The sequence below is a fragment of the Sitophilus oryzae genome, unplaced genomic scaffold (assembly GCF_002938485.1).
Source record: "Sitophilus oryzae breed Bouriz unplaced genomic scaffold, Soryzae_2.0 scaffold_1059_pilon_pilon, whole genome shotgun sequence".
Classification (NCBI taxonomy): domain Eukaryota; kingdom Metazoa; phylum Arthropoda; class Insecta; order Coleoptera; family Curculionidae; genus Sitophilus; species Sitophilus oryzae.
Window position 1 is genome coordinate 5,313,091 of NW_022145681.1, and position 23,947 is coordinate 5,337,037.

The 23,947-nt window shown below is 31.7% G+C and overlaps 2 protein-coding genes across 2 annotated transcripts in view; one reads left to right on the top strand and one right to left on the bottom strand.

Annotated features, from left to right (window-relative positions):
- Positions 1-2,767: 2,767 nt before the first annotated feature.
- Positions 2,768-23,947, bottom strand: part of LOC115877010 — a 50,864-nt gene continuing 29,684 nt past the window's right edge. Inside the window, exons 13-17 of the mRNA XM_030893072.1 lie at positions 23,581-23,855; positions 21,909-22,087; positions 6,907-7,350; positions 4,643-4,835; positions 2,768-3,097 (exon numbers count right to left, since the gene is read on the bottom strand). Coding sequence (XP_030748932.1) covers positions 2,781-3,097; positions 4,643-4,835; positions 6,907-7,350; positions 21,909-22,087; positions 23,581-23,855 — 1,408 coding nt within the window. The 3' untranslated portion in view covers positions 2,768-2,780. The remainder of the gene's footprint in view (positions 3,098-4,642; positions 4,836-6,906; positions 7,351-21,908; positions 22,088-23,580; positions 23,856-23,947) is intronic.
- On the top strand, positions 12,538-18,536 carry LOC115877035 (protein ATP6V1FNB-like). The gene is made up of 3 exons (XM_030893104.1): positions 12,538-12,781; positions 16,847-17,046; positions 18,316-18,536. Exons 1-3 carry the CDS (start codon positions 12,611-12,613, stop codon positions 18,512-18,514), a joined length of 570 nt encoding a protein of 189 aa, XP_030748964.1. The 5' UTR covers positions 12,538-12,610; the 3' UTR covers positions 18,515-18,536.

A 23,947-nucleotide genomic window follows, 5' to 3' on the forward strand; every position in this document is an offset into this window, starting at 1 on the left:
TTTTGAGTGTCTTTTTTAAATATGTACTACGTCGATTGAAGGAAATGTGATAAAAAGAGTAGTTTTCAGCTAATATGTAAATGTGGTCTGTGGTAAACGTGCCTCTGTTATTCCCACCCCTTTTATGTGTGAGACCGTGACTTTGCGTCTGTTTTCTTTCTTTATGTGTTGTGTTTTTGTAAGTGTCTACAGGATAATTTGATATTTTTTGTTTAATACAAAGTTCTGAAAATAAAAAAGTGAAAGTATTAAATATACGAACAAAAATATTGCCGCACCAAGAACGTCCGCCAAATGAAGTAAAGCGTCGAATCAATGCAGCAATTTGCTTGTATTTAAGGGGTTGTACTTAGGCACTTTCGGCCCTCCGGTGTACCGGTATCCAGGACAGGTATTCCAGAAATATTTTGTTACCTTTTGTAGTTTGCTATCTTCCTTTACAAAACCGGTATTGGTACCGGTACCGGAAAATCAATTACAAGAAAATCTGCACCAAAAAATATGGTTCAAAAGATACTGGAAAACCGCTTTAAAGGGATATTAATGTTTAATTAATGAAATGACTAGTGACAACATAGACTAAAATAAAATATAGACTGAGCATCTCATTCATAAATAGCCGAAAAATGCGGTCAATGTCTTGTTATTGTTTTAGGTTCTAACGAAAGGAGTTAAGTAAACGTTAGGAAAATTACATTTATTTAACTCGGTACTGTCTTTATTATACCGGGTGCGTCCCAAAAGTGGCTCATCCCCATACATTTTTTATTGTTTCAAATAAAAAAACAAGATTTGGTATGTTAGTATATGACATAAATTAGGATTGATTGACGCATTCAATTTTTTTGGTCACTTCCTGTTTCACCGGAAATTACTATTAACTTCTGATTTTTAAATGGCACTCTCGGTATATTTCTACTTTATTCGATAGAAAATGACACTCTGAATAGAATGACATATCATATGTCAACTTTTGACATTTTCGCATGTGGTTTAATTGAAATTGTAACACGCCATTATCATAACGATAATTTGACTCGAAATACCAAGTGTGTGGTATCAATATATTCATAAAAAAATGCTTTTTACAAATATGCTAATGAGTCGCCCTTGTTCCATTTGAAAAAATTGAAATATGATTAAAAATAGGACTTGTGCATCTTTAAACCGGCCTAGACAAGACACGAAAAACATTAGACGATCAAAACTATTTTTCCAAGGCTCCTTGATTAAAACATAGTGTTTTTAACACCGCCATGACACTCTGGATTGAAATTTAAAATACGATTTGTTTTTAAGCTACAATGTCAAAAGTTGAGATATGATATGTCATTCTATTCAGAGTGTCATTTTCTATCGAACAAAGTAGCAATATACCGAGGATGCCATTTAAATTTCAAAAGTTGTAGTCATTTCCGGTGAAACAGGAAGAGACCAAAAATAATTGAATTCGTCAATCAATCATAATTTATGTCATATACTAACATACAAATCTGTTTTTTTTTATCTGAAAAATAAAAAAGTTATAGGGGTGAGCCACTTTTGAGACGCACCCGGGGTATTACAAAATATTGTTTCATAATGTAATATCATTTTAAAAGTCTTGTATGTTATTTTAGATTCTGAAGATAGTTTTAGAATAAACCCGAATATATTTTCAATAAAAACATTATTCATTTTTTAACCGATGCCTAATATAATTTATCTATTATGTATAACAGGGTTATAATTATGATTTTGTTACAAAAATCTTTATATAAATGATTGTGTAATAGAAAAAAATCAGATTTTACATTTTACTAAAATATTATCTAAATAAGCGCCTTTCTAAAACAACGCCACTGAATCCCAATTGGTAAATTGACAGTTGCCTACCGGTCGAAAGTCGTTTCAAGACTTAAATGGTTTATTTAAGTGAAATTTCTTGCAAATTTGGCACTGGCGAACCATATTTTATAGTTTTTAAATAGAAAAAGTAAATAAAATAAACACTTAAGGAGTACAAACTAAGAAAATGCGTTAATACAGCCGGGGACATATCGGCATCAAAGCTTTACTGCACACGTGCTACGCGTACTACAAGATAATAAAGAATGAATAGGAATAAGCGACCTGGCGTCTAATCGGTGTTATGCCATATTGTAAAGAACTTATCCTTTTTAAATAGTATCCGACTTATAATTTAGTAGTATAAGGATTTTTTAATACATCTATGGAATATTAAAACCTACTTTATAAAAATGTAGTATTAATATCTCAATATATGTGCGTAATAAGAAAAAATATATTGATAATATTAAAGACGTGACAACATAGGCTGGAGAAAGAAGACTCGATCGGCTGCGGTCAACTGTACCCAGAAGTAAACATGTGTACAAAAATGATTGTTTGACCGCGTTTAGATGTAAATAGTGTAGTCTATATTTTATTTAAGTTTATGGGTGACAATAATTGCGCAAGCATGATTGTGTGTTTTTAAAATTATATAAAAAATATACTGCGTTAGGTTCGTATTTGTATGAAATATTATTTAGCAATTTTATTTTCATTTTATCTTTATTGTTAAACGCCGATTAATTGATAAATTTCGTCGCATTTCGGCCCATCCAATATTCCGGTATATCGACCCTCTTGGTCTAATTGTTGGTACCAGTATACAGGTTGTAAGTATACCGGTACTGAAATTTTAGGGCCGAAAATCCCTAGTTCTACTTGCAAACTTTTATTTTTATATTTGCAAATATGATAAAAAGGACAGTGGTTTAAAGATATTACATAATTTATTTTCGTTTATCATATCTGACTTGATATAAACTAAGCACTTTGTCGACAGCACACTTCCATTCGTCCTCGAAGGTACTTATAAGTGCATCATTGTCTTGCTTTTCAACTTCTTGAAGTCTCTTGTTCAAAAGCGTGCTCACTTCCCAAACAAAGTCGTATGTGTTTGCACAGTTTAATAGTATATATTCGTCATAATCATAGGTGTCTGCGGATAGGGACTTCATTTCGGCAAATTGAATTTTTTCGCGTGAATCCCTTTTAGATATATCGTTATCGAAGAGGTTGAGAAATGATTGACATTGGGGCAACAATCCTAAAAGAATAATCATATATATTTTTATACAGGGTCCGGCAATAATGCGTCGCGCATCTGTAGCTCCTAGAATAAAAAACTTGAGAATTTTGTTTAAGTGCAAACCTAAAGTATGTACAGCTGGTTCCAAAAAAAAAAATGAATACAACTCTTTACACATTTTTTTCGAATATTTGGGCAGTGTATATTTATGTGTCAAGTATTTTGACATGTTAAGGTTATTGTGAAATTGTATAAAACAGCTTTGCTTTTGACAAAGTGGCAAATAATTTTTTTAGAACGTCAGCATGACATGAGTAGAGAAATGGGGGACTGGTATCATAGAATATACTGCCCGAAACAATAAAATTATGTTTTAAATCGTATTCAATTTTATTGGAACCAGCTGTACCAGGATGTATTGCCGGAAAATATTTTAACTTTTATAGGGTAGCTCAAAAAAGTGTTAGTGGATCTGGATGACTTTTTTAAATGGAACACCCTGTATATTATTGCATTTTTGGCTTCTTTTTAGATCACTTTACATAATCCTACGATATGAGTAAATCTATTTCAATAGTTTCAGAGATATTGAAAAATAAATCAAAAATATATATTTTTCAACCCTTCTTAAAAAAAATATTAAAAATACAAGAACTGTTCTGAAATCAAAACTATATTAGATATTTACTTTAGATGGTCTGTTCTTACTTTGCTATAAATATGGTAATCGTAAATCATACAGGATGTTCAATATTTTACGCCAGACTTTCAAAAATATATAATAATTTTACTTCGTTTTTTTTTAAATGGAACATCCTGTATATTATTTTTTTATTTGATGGAGAATTAAAAAATAAACATTTTTTGTATTTAAAGTATTTGAAAATTTTTAATAGTTTTTCGAATACACGCAAGGAAAAATCATTGGGTGGCTTTGATAAAAATTTACTGTGGAAAATGCCATATGAAATACAAAACCGGGAATATCTGCGAAATCGTTAAAAATTATGAAATACTCTAAATGCAAAAAATGTTCATTTTTTAATTCTCCATCTATTGAAAAAATAATATACAGGGTGTCCCATTTAAAAAAACAAAGAAAAATTATTGTATATTTTAAAAAATTTACGATTTCCACATTTATAGCAAAGTAAGTACAGATCATCTAGAGTAAATATCTAATACAGTTTTGATTTCAGGACAGTTCTTGTATTATTAATAATTTTTTAAGAAAGGCTGAAAAATATATAATATTTTTATTTATTTATTAATTTCTCTGAAATTATCGAAATAGATTTACTCATATCTTAGGATTATGTAAAGTGATCTGAAAGGAAGCCAAAAATGCAATAATATACAGGGTGTCCCATTTAAAAAAAGTCATCCAGATCCACTCACACTTTTTTGAGCCACCCTATAGAAGTTAAAATATTTTCCGGAATTACATCCTAGTACATACTTTAGGTCTGCACTTAAACAAAATTCTCAAGTTTTTTATTCTAGGAGCTACAGATGCCCGACGCACTATTGCCGGACCCTGTATAGGTATACAGTTTATCTAACCTTCATCCTTTTCATTGTTCATCTCCAAGAAACTGACGAAACTTCTTAGCAGATCTAATTTATTCGGAATAGACAAACGCAAGTCGATTTTGATCTCTTTTACAGTCGAAATTCGATCACCGTTTTCATTTATGGAGTTCTTCAACAGTTGAAACTGGATAATTTTTTTATTGAAAAACTCGTCGATGGCTTCCTAATAAAAATATCGAAAATATTCTTATGGAAATAATTTGATTTTGTAAAATATTTCATCCTACTAGTACTAGAGGCGAGCAAAGATTGAACGAGTCGTTCATTTGAACGAGTATTAAAATTGAATCGCCAGATTCGATACACCACTTAGAATACGGTTCGTTCAACTGAATTGTGGCCAGCTCGAATCCATAAAATTTGAAAGAACGAGTCGTAAGAATTGAAATGGATCACAATGCGACTCGTTCGTTCAAAGAATCGTGAGGATTGATTCATTGCTTACAATACGGTTTGTTTAAAAAATAAATATTATAATTATGTATGTACTATTAGCGTGGGTACGCAAACGTTTATAATATAGGTAATAACTAAAATTAAGTAATTATTATCTTATTATTATCTATTTTATGTTCCATTTTATACCAATTTTATACAGGGTGGTCCGAACTGTATTCCGAAAACTTTAGCAAATTGTTTCCAGGCAATGGCTGTAATGTCCATTGCCTGGAAACTTATATGGTGAAATGTTGATAAAATAATTTAGTACATACTAAAAACACGGTGTGTCGCTAGTGGTAGGAAAAATAATTTTTAGAGGTTACTAGTTTATTTGGTTGCCTGTGATATGCATATATAGGGTGTTTCCTAATTAATCTAAAAAATAAAAAATCGTTAGAAAACGGATTAAGGCGGGCTCTTAATAAGTATATTTATTTTTTTCTCGACAACCGTTTGATGAACAAGAAAAACTCAAAAGATCAATTTTGTTGAAAAAGGATGGCCAGTCAAGAAAAAAATATATTTTCTTTAAAAAAGCAGTGGTGTACCATTTATGTTAAGCAAAAAAATCGATTTTTTAAAATTTTTAACACCCTGTAGATCAGGAAGGAAGTACTTTAGACCTAATGGTTATAAAAAAATTGTTTTAAGAACACATGAGGAATCACACCACAATTTTTTTAGACCAATTCGAAAACACCTTGTATATTGTCAACTTGACAATGATTGCTGATAAATCAAAAAATACGTTTTCGGTGAAAAAAGCCTGATTTTCGCAGGAAAAATTTTGATTTTTATTGAATTTGGGCCTGCGTCTGCAAATACTGGTTTGTTTTTTAATTTTCTATCTATCTAAATTTTAAATATCATAGTCAGAAATAGTTTTATTATTTCTTAACTGTAAAAATGGTGTTTTTTTGTGTTGCATCTTGCAAAGAAACTAACAAAACTGCAAAAATGCATGTGTTTCCAAAAGACGATAAGGTATGTATCTTAGATAAAAGAAAAATATATCGTATGATTTTTTTTTTCGTTCGCTTTAAAATCTATAAATCTCGGTCTATTCATTAGACAACCAGTCGACTTACGATCATTTACATGAAACTGTAAAATAAATAAAAAAATAAACTGTACAATATATATATTCTTATGTTTTATTAAAGTTACTCTGATATACTAATATATCAGTGTAACTTTAAAAATAAATCCTTTGAATTCAAATATAAACATAAAAAACATTTACAGCAGAAAAGGCGAAGGCGCTGGGTTAAACGTAGTCTCTACTAAAAACACGGAGGGGCGCTTTGACCCAAAATTTTACTATTAAGTTTCATATCTATCTTAATAGTAGATTATTTTCTTTTATCTATCGTAATGTCTGACGACAATACAGCTGAGGCACAAAAAGGCATTTTTACACCGAATAGGACATGCTATTTTTTTTCAATAATTTCAAACGTTCTAAATAATGTAAAAATATTTAAAAGTAATTTCTTGGTAAGTAATTATCATATATCGAGACTATTTATATATTTGACAGTTTATGTAATTTTAATCAGAGATTTAAGAATATATTTTCGTACTTTTATGCATAGGCACTTCATGTTAAAATGACTTTTATATTGTCAATCGCGTCGTAAAAATTAATACTTTTGTGAATACGTTTGAAAAAAAAATATTTATACGGTAATACGCAAAATGTGTAATTCGTTCTAATGAACGGGGGGCGGGGGGGAGGGGGTCGTAATAGCCGATTAATTGTTTGTATATTGTTTAAGAGATCTAGATATTACCAAATAAGGCGTCTTGGAATCCTTTATAATTTCCAAAGATTTCTGATGGACAAGTTCCGCTTCTTCATTTAGTTTGTCCATTAGTTTTTTATTGTTCGGATGTCCATGCAACGGCATCAGTTTGTTGTGCAGATTCGCATAAAGGTTCTCCACTTCTTCTTTTTTGTCTTTTAAGCTCTTCTTCACGTTCTCCATGTACCAATTATCCAGTTCCTTTAAAGACTTCGTTTGATATTCTATGAGGTAAATTATGTTGTAGTTCTCGTAGAACGATATAACTTGTTCTAGGAATTCGTCAAAGTCTGTCGCGTCTTTGATCCATCTGGTTTCGAATTGATTCTGGTAAAGAAGGCATTTTTTGTAGAGTTTTTCGAGGAAGGAATCGAACGTTTGGTTTATTTCGGGATGCTCGATGAAAAAGTGTGTGTGCTCACTAAAGAATTTCTGAAAAGAAAAATAGAAATAAGATCTTATATATTTTTCTTCTGTGGCAGATCAATTCTTTTTTAAAAAATATCTATACGTATGTGGCGGATTCATGTCTCCAAAAAATCCTATATGGGTATTTTTTTTATTATTTTTTTTTATCAATATTATAACGAAATAAAAAAAGAAGCGATAGCCTCTAAAAGAAAAATAAAAGAGGCTATTTCAATATAATCTAATAAAAATAAATTTATTGCTCATGCATCTGTAGATGTTAGTAATGTATGGCAATCGCTTCTTTGATTTTAAAGAACATAACATAAATAAACATAACATACCTAAAAATTAAAAACAATCATACAGAAAGTTTGGGGTTTTTTGGTTTTACCTTATTAAGTAATTGTTATCAAGTAGCAATTGTTAATTTTGAAGTTTAACTTGATATAATGTCATTTTAACATAACATCAACAGTTTTTGTAGACGTATCTGTTTTAAAAAACTAAAGTGTTCTTGAATAGTTGAATTTAAATATTTTAAACAGTTTTTTTCTTTATTTTTTTTTCTTTGTATTTTTTTGCTTCCGACGCGACGGCGGAAAGAGATAAACTTTCCGAAACGTTAAGCATTTTTTTGTTTGCTAGACAAATTTTTATATCTGTCAACCTAACTTCTGACCAGTAGTTTCCGTTTGGATTAACGCAGAAGTGTTTACAAAAAATAACTATTTTATTTTGTAGATTTTCTTGCAGTGGCGAAATACCAGTATAGAATTCTTTTTTTCAAGGAATTTTAAGCAAAAACAGTCAAAGGGGAGAGTAAAGGAACCAAGAAACAGCCTGGCGCATCTCTACCAAAAGGTCAAGATAGAGAGTGAGAATCTCTCACTTCTGCTTTGGCAAGGAGAGAAAAAGCCAGAATGGAGAGTCGTCCAACACCGAGAGGCAAGCAGGCCAGCTTTGCTGGAACTCGAGTTTGCAAGGACATCGAGTGGGAGAGTCATCAACTCGAAGGGGGAGGGCCATGGTCAGGTCCTCACAATAGGAATTGACCTCAAATCCAAGGAGGCAATGGAGAAAGAGAGATATATCCTCTATTACAGACCCCGGCTAACACCTGTATCGGGTCTAAGGAGAGACCAAGTTAAAGAGGTGGAGAAAATGGAGACATATACTCTAGCCGGAGACTAGTTCCTCGACTGTGAAGGACACAGAGGGCCAAATCCCAACAGTGAAAAGGTCCACTCCTCGGAGAACATCTGTTGTCAGAGGAGGATGGAAAATACTCTGTCCCCTCTACAAGAGGAAAATCCCTATATATTATGATGAGTTATAGACTGAATGATGATGAGTCACTCCAGAATGGGGACACTCGCAAAAGACTCGCCCAATGTAGTGGTATCAGAAATACTGACCTTATACTGATATTGTCTGAGAATTCACTTTAAATACTATTGGAGCGATTCCGTCAAGCTTATTACTATGGTAGTTATGACAGAAAAAATGAAATACATCAAATTGTAAGAAGTGTTGGAATAAAATTTAGGAAAAACTAGAATTTTAATATAAGAAAAAGAAGAATATTAATATAAGAAGCATAGGAGAAAGTGTAAAAAACATGAAAGTACGGTACCAAGAACTTTAAAAGGACCATAAATATTATTCATTTAAGTAACAAAATCATCAAGAAGTGCCAGAAGGCGACGAAGAACGCAATAGTACGCTTTATTTTTCAAACTACTGTAGTTACATTACTTAAGCCGCCGCATAAGAACATTTCTTATCATCTTATTATTAAGTAAAGTAATTGAAAGAAATTGGATTTCTATTAAATTATACTTTTAGAACATAAAGTTCCTTTTTTTCAAAAAGATTTGCTAAATTTAAGCGTAAAAATAGTTATACTAAAATTGGTTTAAAAGCAATAAAAAGCAAACGCGTTCATTATTAAATGCAATTTATTTGGATGTCTACTACGTTATGATACCTACAGTTATTGTACTCGAAAAGGATTTTTGTAATTTAAAACTTCTTCGAAATATGAAAAAACTTAACGCTGCGTTTATGCAAAGATAAATGAAACAAGATTAGATTGGAAAGTGCCCATAAGGACAATGTAAACACTATTTGGCGCTATTCTTGCAACGGTTGCGATCCAAAACTTTTGAAAATTTCGGAGCGGTTCGGCTTTTTCCGGAATTATATTGCCAAATATCATTTATTCAAATTTATTATTATTTTCTTTTAATTTTATAAATAAAATACAGTGTGTTGTATACAAGAAACTTTATTTTATATAAGGACATATATGAAATACCTATGAAACATTGGGAACCGACGTTATGCCACAATCGACGATGGTTTTTGCAGTTGTTCACAGCACAGCACAGCTTTTTAAGTTTTTAATGCAACTTTTTCACAATTATCACGGGTTCGAGTAAATAAAACTTAAATTAAACTCACAAGATAGCAATGATTACTTTGAAAATGGACGGTTTAAACACTTTTCGGAATTTTTTAAGGTATGTTGTGGCATTTGCCTGGTTTTGCATTAATTGTTACCTCTTCAGTTTTAATCTAAAAATGCTGTTTATCTTAAATTACTCGAAATAGGCTTGTCCAAAATTGTTCAAATTTCGCAGTGTCAGGGGGGTGACAGTAAACCGGAAAATTGGAAACAGTTCTGGCCATTGCCTGGAAACTTATATGGTGAAATTTTGATAAAATAATTTAGTACTCACTAAAAACACGGTATGTCGCTAGTGGTAAGAAAAATAATTTTTAGAGGTTACTAGTTTATTTGGTTGCCTGTAATATGCATATAGAGGGTGTTTCCTAATTAATCTAAAAGATAAAAATCGTTAGAAAACGACTTAAGGCGGGCTCTTAATAAGTATATTTATTTTTTTCTCGGCAACCGTTTGATGAACAAGAAAAACTCAAAAGATCAATTTTGTTGAAAAAGGATGACCAGTCAAGAAAAAAATATATTTTTTTAAAAAAGCAGTAGTTTACCCATTTATGTTACGCAAAATATCGATTTTTTTAAAATTTTTAACACCCTGTAGATCAGAAAGGAAGTACTTTAGACCCAATGGTTATATAAAAATTGTTTGAAGAACACATGAGCAACCACACCACAATTTTTTAGACTAATTAGAAAACACCCTGTATATTGTCAACTTGACAATGATTGTTGATAAATGAAAAAATACCTTTTCTGTGAAAAAAAAACGATTTTCGCAGGAAAAATTTTGGTTTTTATTGAATTTGGGTCTGCATCTGCAAATACCGGTATGTTTTTTAATATTCTATCTATCTAACTTTTAAATATCATAGTCAGAAATAGTTTTATTATTTATTAACTGTAAAAATGGTATACTTATAAGTTTTATCAAATATTGTGATTTACTTTCTACCTTGTAGTCAAAATTTATATTTAATAAACTGTTAAAATATATATTCTTATGTTTTATTAAAGTTACTCTGATATACTAATATATCAGTGTAACTTTAAAACTAAATCCTTTGAAATCAAATATAAACAAAAAATATTTACAGCAGATAAGGCGAAGTCGCTGGGTTAAACGTAGTCTCTACTAAGAACACGGAGGGGCGCTTTGACCCAAAATTTTAGTATTAAGTTTCATATCTATCTTAATAGAATATTATTTTCTTTTATCTATGGTTCTGGCGCGGTCCTACCCAGGCAGAAAGCATGGCCTTCTAGACTGTCCTAGACAAAAATCTGAATATTTCTATATGATTTCTGTCAATTTCTGTTACGGAACATTTTTATGCACGTCGGCGTCCTCTTCTTTTGTCTGTGTGTTAGCCATGTGTCAACTACCGAGGCCTCTGGCAAGGTCGGGCGCCATTTTAATTTTTGTCGTTTAGATTTGATTGGAAGTTTGTTTATGATATTTCGGCTGAAATTTATAAGTACAAAGATGTTTTTTGTTATAAAGTTCCTTGTTAACACTTTAATAAAGTATATATGATATTAATTACATGAAGAAAATGATGAAATCGACGTTTCTGCGTGTAGTAGGTATGGGCCATATTATATGTAAAAATAGGTAATATACTAACTGTTTTTATATTTTTTTAGCTTTAGACCCAAGGATCTTGGGATATTCTTTACCAAGGATTTTTCCGTATCTCTACTTTAAAGACTGATCGGTGATTTTGAGCAATTGAAAGCAAGCTATACAAGGTAAATTATGATTATTGAACTATTATTAGCCTACATTAATTATCTACAAGATGAACAGAAATGCCTAATTAATCACATATGTATCTATTATGTATTTTCATAGCAATAATGCTATAAATCTATGTATGTAGATTATTTTTAAAATACAAATTAGGTATTAGATGTATATGTATCATATTTTTTATTCATTTTATTTTTATTCAAGTCCTGTTTGATTTAATTCATAAAAATCTTATGTACCTATATTTATGTTTTTTTATATATTTTTTTGATTCCAGGTTTTGCGTGGGTTCCTGTTGTCTTTTTCCTGCTTCCAGTTATTTAGTTTTACGCCCGAGAAGTTGTGAAAACATTTATTTATCTTCAAGTTTCTGTAAGTCTGTTACTGTTATTTTACTAATTCACTTTAACACAGCATCTCTGATGTTATTTAAATATTTGATATTGATACAGTAGTTTATGTGTTTATAGCTCTTTAATTGTGTTGATTTGCATATTTACATTGTTCTAAATTCCAAATAAATATTTTTGAGTAATTTTGTTGTATTATTTACTCCCAGAAAGAGTAAAAAGTATATTAACCCTCATTTAAACCTCCTGAAGAGCCCGCCATTAAAAACCGGAAACGGAAATAAATTTCATAAAATTGAAATTGTCATGTCTATGTCATGTCAAATGTCCCAGCCGCCATATCTGAAAATTAGTTACCCAGGCAGCCACGCTGTTTCCATAATTTAACATTGACTTGACACTTCTTCTTGTATTTATTATTTTATGGTGTATTCAGCATAGGTAGGCCATTTAAAAAACCTATTTACGACTTGGGTGCAAAATCAACAGATGGGCCAATATTTGGACAGTTCTTTGGGACAGTTCAAAATTTCCATGGGATTTATAATGCTTCCAATGAACCTCCCGGTATAAAAATAGGTTTGTCATATACCAAAGTCATATACAATATGTCTTCTGACATGTGACATTGAATTATTTTGTCATCTATAAACGTACGCAGATTTTTTTTTGCTTATTAAATTTTCGTTGATCGGTTTATAGTAATTATCAACCATGTCGAAATCGGAAAGAGTTGCGATGGGCCAAGATTGGGCAACTAATATTGCGAAAGAGGCAGGTTTGCGAGCCAAATGGTTTAAAGTAAACGAAAAAAGATTAAACGAAATCGCCAACAGTGTTCCATCGAGAGTTGTGCCTGACGAAATTAAGGAAGAAATGAAACAGGTAGCGTAAAAATTGGAAAATTTCGGGAAAAGATTGAAATAACAAACACGAAATGATAAATCTCAATAAATAGATTTTTTGTTAAGAGAAAAAATCTTTGCTGGATGATGATAGACGGTGATCATTAAAAAGAAAATATTTACTTTTTTTTTCTAGAATACACTCAGATGGAAAAAAAACGCAACAGAGAATTTCTTGGTCAAATTTAAAGTGTTTATATCTTTCCAAACCAAACCAAACATCGAATATGATGGGCAGTTCATAGTAGTATATACTAGTTCACAACACAAAACATCCCCCTTTAGAACTTCGTCTATCATGTTAAGAAATGAAAGTAAATAATAAAGCGGCCTCTCGTGTTTGTTCGCACTCAAAAAATTTCAATTAATGCCTGTATATATTTTTAATATATTTTTTAAATTTAAATTTTGTTAATTGTAAAGTAATATATTACATTTAAATGGAATATATTACATAACAATTATGTCAATTACAGGATTACAAGCTTGTTTTCTAACATTTTTTAAATAAAACGAATTATAAAATTTCCATATATCTATATTTGTCGTAGGTATGAAAAAAGTAAAATATAAAATGGACAAACGCTTACTTACATTGCAATAAAACTTCCACTTTTAGTTTTGCAATCCAAACGCAATATTTCTATTTCACAAATAAAAATATCCGACAACACTAAAATCACTGAAACTTCCGCGGCTGACAACGAAAACTGAAAAATATAACGGCAGTTTTTGTTTTGGACCTGCATATCAACATTATGCTGTAATATTATGTGTTTGTTGTTGAAATAATATAAAATATCTAATTATAACTTGTAAATTTTAATATTTTAACATGATTTTAACTACTTTTGACCATAAAATAATTAACTAGAGAGAAGTGTCAACTCTGTGTTAAATCGTGGAAACACGATACGCCACCGAAAGCCTTCGTTGTCGTCTGGAGAACTAATTTTCCAATTGACAGGTTGACATGATAAGGACATGATGGCTTAATTTTCATTTCCGTTTCCGGTTATTCAATGGCGGGTCCTCTTTCAGTTCAAATGTATTTTGTATTTTTACTTTTCATAAATAAAACCAAAAAATTATTTATTCACATATATTTATTTGAAATATGGAACAACGTGACTAAATAAATATAAAAATATAGAGGATTGTATTGTTTCAATACCAATTAGTTAATTATATGTACTTTTAGCGTAAATTAGTTAAGGTATAAGCATGACTTACAGTAATTTGTAAATAAACACACGTATTCGCAGACTTCAAGGACAGAAAACGGACACAGGAACATGAAAACGGGAGCCTTATACAAAAACCTGAAAACAGAAAAACAATTTTTTTTATACTAAAATTAACAATGTAAAAATATCAATAGGTATAAAATATAAATATACTGTTTAAAAAAGCGTCCATTATTCCCAAAGAGGCCTGGCTTATAAATCAAAAAGAAGCAAAGAGACTTTTAGTCGGATAACATAATCAGATTATCAGTCCGATTTATTGCATTATTGACAATAAATCGCACATACTGGAGATAACTAATGTTGGCTATAGTTAAAAATGATCTTACCTTGCTGTAAATTGCTTCCATTTTCAGAAAAATCGCCGATCAAAGATATTATAACACCATTTTCTTGCATCTAAAAAATGTAAAAACAGTGTTTATTTACGACCTATTTTTCATATACATGGGACATACCTACTACTGCAGAAACGTCGTTTTCTCCAGGATTTTTCATGTAATATATATTTTATATACTTTATTACCTTTATATTTATAAATTTCAGCCGAAATATTAAAATGAACTTCCAAAACGAAACTAAACGGAATGAATTAAAATGGCGTCGAATATTTTCGAATTTGTTCTAGAACAAATCTGAAGTTGTCTCTGAAACTGAAATCTGTCAATTCTAAACTGTGAAGTTAGACAATAGTTAGACAAAAACAATGCTGTCCTTGTCTAGGCGGCCATACTTGTCGTGAGGAGAATGACAGGAATGACACTAATGACTGTTTCCAATTTTCCTATTTCACTGTCACCCCCCTGCTTTTGACAATAACTAGCTTTTTGTTATCAAGATGACATTTTAGACGGCAACTGACATATATGTCATAATATTTGAATCTTATATATGTATGTAATATAATTTAAATTACTATAATGCTACTTTATACTAAGAAAACATTTATACATTCACAAAATACAACAAAGTCTAATAAAATAGTCTGAAAACAATGAATATTGAATTAAAATTGAAAAAGTTAAGCGCGACCCCTTGTGTCAAAATTAGATGATTAAATTTTTGCAATTTTTATACCATTGATGACCGGTGGCGCCTCTAGTGTTTGTTCGGGCGGTTGGTCTTTTACTCCCGCTTATGGCCATTAAAGAAAAAGTTCTAAAGGGGGATGTTTTGTGGTTCACAATAATCACCAAAGCTGCTTTGTCATATCGAAAAAAAAATTCAGAAATAAATTATAATTGAAAAAATTGCAAATTGTTGGTGGCAAGTTCATTTCGCTCTTAAAAATTAACCAAGGCATGTATTGACATGATCCAAATAATAAAATGCTCAGGAGACATGAGGTTCTGCCCCTAAAATTATATGTCAGGAAAATTTACGCACGAAATTATTGCACAGGGTGTGTCAAAGTTAGGGTAAAAAAACAACTCTTTGATTAACCCCATAGATAAAAGACTTATACTATTAAATAGATAGGCAACTTATAATACATTTCAATTTTATTATACAAGGGCGCCTCTGGTAGATGGAGGAAGAAATACTAATGGAAGAGAGGGGTGCGGGGAAGGGGGGTTGTTTTAGTTAATTTAAAATAAATTTAGACATACATGTAAGAACACTTTGTGTGCTTTTAATTAGGTCGAACATATTATAAACGATAAATCAACTGAATTAAAAGCATACAAAGTGTTCTTATATGTCGGATATTAATTAAAAAATATATTAAAAAGAATAGAAATAGTATATATTAAGTTGTTACAGTTATAATTTAATCTTTGGCGGTTTTCAGCAAATAGCAGGCAGTTTTACATAATTTTCCTCCCTTTGAAGTGAATTGGAAACGGCTATATAATTTTGGTGTAGGCAAGATTCCCAGTTTGTTTCCGTTTGAGACCTGAAATAATAAAAACAAATTAAGTTAGATGTAATCATCTGCTGATCATGCTAATATAACACAACGCGCGTCCTTAATTCCTTACATGCACCGTAATAAAATTAAATAACTGCTTAGCAGGTGGCATTTATTAGCAGTACTAATTTAAAAAATCTATAACTGTAAGTAGATATGTTTAATTTACTTACTATTGTATCCTTCGGAAACCAGGTGTACAACAATTAAACTCCATGATAAAAAATAATTAAGAGTCTATACAAAACACAAATTGTCCCACCATTTTTAAAAAACATTGTCTAAAACAGAATACTGGCAAAAACTCTGAAGGAATTTAATTTTACAATAATTCGACAAATCAAAACGAAATCAAACCGTAAAATCACAACTAAAGCGTCTCTGAGTGACAGTTAAAAATCAAATTTTATTATTGTCAGATATTGACATTTGCATTGATAATATTGACAGTTTTAATATTTTGCGCCTCTGCATCTTGGAGGAAAAACTATTTTTAATGAACCGTCATTTCCATTTAAGTTTCTCAGCCATGATTAACCCTGTCTAATATGCCAAATATTAAAGTTTATAAAAAACTGAGTTTACAAATTAAAGTTGATATAATTATAATACAGCTTGCTAAAAAAATCATGAAAATAGGGCTAAAAATTACAAAAATAAAACAGTTTAAATTTGACAAAAAATTTCTCCGTTGCGTTTTTTTTGCATCTGAGTTTATAATAGAAATAAAAAATGTATTATGACATTATTTTTCACTCAATTGCAGTATATCATTAGACATCAAGTTTTCTAAAGTTTTATAATTAATAGTTGTTGAGTGAATAAAACTGAACATAAAAATTAAATACCCATAATTATGTTTACCAAAGTGAGAATTTGTTATAGAACAGAATACGGGGGTTTCAAGATTTGAAAAAGTATCCTAGAATTAAAACAGAGGAGCAGGTACCAGAATTTACAGGAAACTTGCAAGAGATAATGAAACCCGTCGATCCAGCAGTTAAGAAATTGATCTACACTGGTAGTAATAAAGATGGTAGACTTAATTATCTGCACAAGAGGATTAAGTTATTACCGGAAGATAGGTGAATATTTTTTTACTACAACAAGTTTGACTAGCAATAATTCATAAACATTGAATTATTGTATAAAACCAGCTTATATCAAATTGACGAATATCAAATTGATTAATGATTTTACCACTGCTAATTCAAAATCATGTTTTTGTCAATAGGTATAGATTAGTATAATTGAAAAATTATGAGATGTGAAAGTAGTTTTCAATAATATAATAATATACTTCCATTTAAAATAAAGGGGATGCCACTGTAATATATAAATATAATTTTAAAAATAAAAATAAAATGATCCACTGTAACGCTGATAAATTTTTAGATAAAGCAGGTGCCTTTATATAAAAATTCAAATTTTTAAAACAATTCTATCACCGGTTCTGGTATTACCATGGCCGGAAAGTCAATTACCGGTAGCGGCTAGACAGCTAACTTTTAATCCATAAGGATATTTTCATATTTTTCATTTTTTCCTTCCATTATAAGCTTAAGCTACCTAAAATTTGAAGTTTGTAACACTTCTAGAAGTACCTTAGAATTTTGATGACGGTGAGTGAATCACTGTCGAAGTCAAAGGAGTTTGACTGGCATTCTCTATCTCACAAATTATCAGCTAATTTGAAAAACTAAAAATACTATCAGATAACCCTAATAAAGTGGCAATTAGTTTTTTGATTTTTTAAAAAGTAACAACAGGACAAAATAAAATTGATTTAAAAAAAAATCCGTTTTTCCAAAAAACTCAGCAAGCCTTGAAATTTTTAAAATGTTTTTGATGGCATCTTGGTGAACATCCCAAAGCGCAACTTTGCCTCGATTTAACCATGTTCGTATCTATTACGGTTACCGAGATAACAAAATGCTCGTACCCCGAATTTGCAGCGCTCTGTATAGTGAGGAAATAAATCCTTAAGTATTTTATCGTAAGTTTAAATTAGTGGACTCACGGAATCCGTAACAGTATATAAAAACATTTAAATTTCATACATTGCCGGAAATCGTTAGTCATTTTAGAGAATCTAGGTTTTCTGCCTCTTAATTTTATACTTTGTCGGTGACATATACAGTATGTTCGAAAAAAAACGGCGCCCAGTTGGCTTGGAAATGACGATCGATGATATTCCCCATATAATTTTATATATAAAAGCGTTCCTCATTTCATAGACGCTATTTTTTTCGATCATATTGTACAACTACTAATCATTTTTTTCTGGAGTGTAAATTTTCTATATGAAAACTATCGTCATAAGTATAAAAGTCTCATAATTCTGTGATTTCTAGATTTTATTTTCCCGAAGTTAGTAGCTTTGAGTACGGCTGGAAAATGTGGAACTATGTGAAAACTATAAAGAAAACCGGATTTGGAAGACAACAAGTTATTCAAGACACGTTTTATAGAAGAAGGGGTGTGGAGAGGGATCCTGAATGGTACAAGGAACCAGCTCATATCCGCCCTACGTTCTGTAATTCTTGCATTTGAAAATAAAAATTAATTATTCATGTCCATGTCTAACGAACATAAATTATGTTGTTTATTCTTTATAATATAATAATAGCTCCCGTGTTTCTTTGAATGTGGTAGACAATGATTCAGTATTGAAAATATAAGAATTTCGGACGTCCATTGTCTTTATTTATTTTGATTAACACAACGCTTCGATCAGAAGGATCACTGACCGTTATCAAGTGTAAACTAAATTACTTCCTAAAACTACTGAGCTTTTATACTACGGTCAGGCATTCACACCTGAAAAAGTTGAGGTCAGTCAACTGTGAAGGTTGTCCACTTAGAATGCCAGCATTGGAGAGTTTTATCAGTGGTTGTCATATCGTAGGTATTTCGTTACTATGATTGCTAACAATATTATTATTGCTTGCTATAAAAACGGCTTCTTTAAATTTATGTTTTTTCCAATGAGGTTCCCTGTGGACTACCCGAACTTCCGACCACTTTATATTGTGCTGTTATGACCAAACATGGTCCGCAATATCTGACTTCATTGTTTCGCTCTTTCGTACATGTTTTTTGTGCTCGCCAAGTCGTACATTTAGAGGGCGTTTAGTCTCTCCAATATACGACTCACCGCATTCACAAGGTACCTGGTACTCTTTCCCTTATTTCAATGATTCCGGCCTTGTTTGTGTTAGGACGCTTCTTAGAGTCGATCCAGATTTGAAGACAATTTTAATGTTATACTTTTCGGCTATTCGCCTGATCTTTTCTGACGTTTCTTTTACATATGGAATAGTCAAGAGAGAGAGAGCCTCCCTCAGGTCGATGAAGCAATGAATCAGTTTTACAAGTTAATATAGTTTTGTCTATGGACTTCTCAGAGCTTAAAGGGATATAAAATGGGTGATCGCAATATTACAATTCTGTGTTATGCCGACGACGCCGTTCTAGTCGCAGAAGACGAGGACGACCTCCAAAGACTGGTATATCGCTTCAACCTTGCAGCAAAATCTCTCAATATGATAATTTCTGCCTCCAAAACAAAGAACCTGTCAACATCAAGGATACCTATTAGATGCAAGATTGTCGTGGACAATAAAATAATACAACAAGAAATGAAATTTAAATATCGCGATATAGAGCTATCCGGTTATGGCGATATCGAAACAGAGGTAAGGCAACAAACAACAAAAACAATGAGAGTGGCTGGATGTCTGAACGACACCATATGGAAAAATAATCACACATGTGTCGAGGTCAAGTCAAGAATATACCAGGCTGTCGTGAGACCCATAATGACTTACACAGTAGAAACCAGACCGGACATAGCAAAAACAAAACTGTTTTTGGAAACAGGCGAAATAAAAATTCTCCGTAAAATAGCAGGTAGAACGCTAATAGATAGAGAACGAAGCGAAAACAAGGCGAACGTGCAAGGTGGAGAACATTAATGAATGGGTATTAAATAGAAAGCATGAATGGAACGACCACATCAACCGAATGGACGAAGGAAGACTAGTAACGGCAGCTCGAGACAAATCACCACTGGGAAGAAGAAGCACGGGAAGGCCAAGAAAAAGTTGGAGCGATAACCTTACCATCGATTCAAACTGTAGGCGTGCTGGGAAGAATGAACAGGTAATTTGCCTAATAGAGTGTTGGAAGAAGAAGACTTCTCTTCAACATTAAGTGTTGCTTGATTCTTTTATTGAAGTGAAACTGTTTTACGCGCGTTGGGAGTAAATATCCATATCGAGTCCATATCAAGTATGGAAATTTCAACAATTACTCATTAAACGCTCCAGTGTAGGTATACTAAGGGCTGACAAAGGTTAGTCTTGGGTCGAGATTTCCGTAATGTAAGAAGAGTACAATGCATTTATAATGTACTGAACAAAGAGAGGACAGTAAACACGTTGCCAAACGTATGAAATAAACCGAGAAACTGTGCAAATCGCTAAGAGACGTGGAAGGGGATATAGCAGATTTGTCGCAGTTGACCGGTCGACCCAATCAATACCTCTGTCAGTACTTAAAGTTCTAGGGAAAGGTGTACGTCATGCGTTCAGCTTCACGATTTAATTACGTTCTGTGATACTTAATTTGTTTATTTATTAACGAATCGTTGTAATTTTCCCTATATCTCCAAATCTATTAGAAATAATAGATTGTAGTTTTTTCAAGAACTGTTAATATTTCTGCTGTATTTTCTTTATAGACAGTATGTGAAAATCTTTATCAATAAAAAAATTACACGATTGCTGAAAATTGCTATGCTCTAAAAGTAAATGGATGGATTGTTTACAATTTTTGAATGGAAAAAACAACCTTATCGAATTTTTCTTATGTAAACATATTGTAAAATATCCGATCTTGAAAATAAAAAAAAGTTTTAATATCTAAAGTGGTTCTTGAGTTATGGCCTGTTATGTGTTAAAATGTTGAGTTTTTAAATTATCGCGATTACTGACGTTTTCTCGTTAAAAAAATTTGACACCTTAACGATATCCTTATAATTCCATTTCAGATGCTCAGAAACATGTCTAATGATTTTATCTAGTTATCTCTTGAAAAAAATGTCTTTTAATAATAAGGTTTGCGATCGTGATTTTACTTTACTTGATAGGGAAAGGCGTATCGGCAACGCCGCAACAGCACACCGTCGCGCGTCGCGTCGGTCTGTCGCATTTCTCTCACTCCGACTTAATAAGATCCCTATGCGATTTACTTCCACACATGTAACATGTAAATGCCGGCCCAAAAGTAACAGTTGCCAGCACGGTATACTTAGTGGACAACCTCCTGCTTGACTGCACCGAACTAATCTACGGGTGAATGCTTGGTTTCTGAAGTAGTGTAGCTTGGTTTCTTGAAGTAGTTTTAGGATTGACATTTGATATCTGACTTTGGTTACGTTGTGTACGCAAAATAAATAAAGACAATGGAAGCCCGAAATTCTTTTAGTTTTAATTCTTAAGACAAGTTAGAGAAGTATGCACGGCATTTCCCATGCGTAAGTTATTACGGTCAATTTCTTAAGGGTTAATGTTAAGACTAATGATCGAAGTAGGTAAAGTCTAGATTATCTCTGGCAGCTTAAAAGATGTGGTTGACTTTTAGGCCTAGAAATATTGTCTATTATTTGGGCACCGGTTAGGGGGGGGGGTTAGGTTGTAAAATCTATTGACATACACTTCTCATTCACGCCGGTTCGAGGCCGAATGGGATTTCATGATATCTCATGAGAAAGAGTCGATTCGGACACTCGTCCAGTCTGTAGACTATTGACAATGATATGGTCGAGGACCGTGGTTCGGAGTCGGCGTAAATAAAGTAGGCCTCGTCCAGATTCGCTTTATTAGCAAAAAAGAAACGTTAACTTAAAACACTTTACTTTTTCTTTATTATTTTTGTAGCTTACCTTTGAGTAGTCAGTAATATTTTTCCAATAAACCTCCAGCAACTGATTTAAATCAGATATATAATTTGAATCTTGAGAATCTGCGGGAAAATTGAACAGTTTTTCAGTGTACGCCGATACTTTACCATCGTTTGAAAGGCTATTGAATTTTGAATCTGAATGATCAGCCGAAGTTTTGTCTAAATATAATATATTAAAAATATTTTATTAATTAAAAAAAATAGTATTTTAAATTTTTATTTAGAGTGCCATGGCCATAAATGTAACGACAATTGACTCGAAATGCGAAGTGTGTGGACCCAGTTGATTTGTTATACCATTATTGGTAAAAGAAAATCTTTTTCCAAATATGCTAATGAGCCACCCTCGTTCCATTAAAAGTAATTGAGACATCAAATACGATTTGGGTATCTTTTAAGGTTGATTCTCACTATACTTTCCGTTTCCATTCCATATTCATTCTATATCCGTTCCGTATTTTTTATTTTATTGACGCTATATGTAAAAGCTTCCATTCCGTATCAGTTCCATACTTTTTATTGTACAATTTATATCATTACGAAAGTTTTATTTCAAAAATTTATATCTTTTTAAAAAGGTAATAGATTTAATTAAGAGGTGAAAGAATAAACAAATATCAGCAAAATGTTAACAGAGCTGGTACAAATGTAAGAACTTGACAACGCTGTTTCCGATATGCTTCAGTCCGTCTGCCAAAAAAACGTATAGAAGGAAAGGATATGGAACGGAAGGGAAACGGAACGGATAGTGTGCATTGTCCTATTCATTTACATGATATAATATTTTATGTAAACGGAAGGGAAACGGAAGGTTACTGAGAATCTACTTTTAACCGGCCAGGATAAGATACGATAAACTTTAGACGATCAAATATATTTTGCAAGGTTCCTTGATTAAACATTAATGACACAACTATGGCACTCTAGATTGAAATCTAAAATACGATTTTTTAAGCAAGAATGTCAAAAGTTGACATATCAGAGTGTCATTGTCTATCGAATAAAGTAAAAATACGAAGGGTGCCGTTTAACAATCAAAAGTTGTAGCCATTTCTTCCGGTGATACAGGAAGTGCCCGAAAACAATAATTGAATACGTCAATCAATCCTAATTTATGTCATGTACTAACATACCAAATCTTTTTTTTTATATGAAAACATACAAAAAGAGTTATAGAGGTGAACTACTTTTGAGACGCACCAGGTTAGTATATTTCCGTTGAACTACGCATACAATCAATACAGAAGAACGTATGATCTAAAAAGTAACTGCAATATAGTAATTATAGTTACTTTGTAAATGAGGATTAATGCTATATTATACGTTATAATTATATATTGTGTTATGGTATTATATATTGATTGGTCATTTATAAGGTTAGATCCTAAGGTATCATCACGCATTTTTTATCGATCATACAGTATTAATGCTAATTTAAAAGAAGTGTCTATACCATACGATCGGAAAAAATGGCCATGAATTGAAGATCGCTGTCATTTTATTCGGAAAGTGATATGGGGCATTCCCCATATAATCGATTGATTTTTGTCGATATCGATTGTCATTTCCAAGCCAACTGGACGCCGGTTTTTTTTCGATCATATGGTAATAGTGTCATTTTTGGAAGATTTCATGTGCATTGTAATTATTACCTGAATATAAAATTATGGGAGTAGGATGGATAAAATATTTCCCTAAAGTTTCCACTTTTGCTAAAATTCCGTCATAAACTTCGCAATAATCATTATAATATTCGTATTCTCCACAAAAATTCTTTGCAGTCGAGTCCAGTTCTTTAAAGGACGTTTGGACTACTTTAATATCGTTTTGACAAGATATAACTTTGCTGAAAACGTCACGTTCTAGATCTCTTATTTTCTTCTCAACATACTCCTTGTGAATGTACTCCTCTTTGACTATTTTGAGGCTGTAAGCAGATTATAATGTCTGTAGATGTTTATGCATCATAAGCGTTAGAATAAAAAAATTGCCTGAATAGCGACAAGAAATATCCTGAAA

What these genes read in the sequence shown, in the direction of transcription:
- LOC115877035 (XM_030893104.1), top strand. Translation starts at nt 12,611, where the DNA reads ATGTCGAAATCGGAAAGAGTTGCGATGGGCCAAGATTGGGCAACTAAT. An exon ending in TTAAGGAAGAAATGAAACAG is followed by an intron (nt 12,782 to 16,846) that starts GTAGCGTAAAAA and finishes AATTTGTTATAG; the next exon opens with AACAGAATACGGGGGTTTCA. An exon ending in AAGTTATTACCGGAAGATAG is followed by an intron (nt 17,047 to 18,315) that starts GTGAATATTTTT and finishes TGTGATTTCTAG; the next exon opens with ATTTTATTTTCCCGAAGTTA.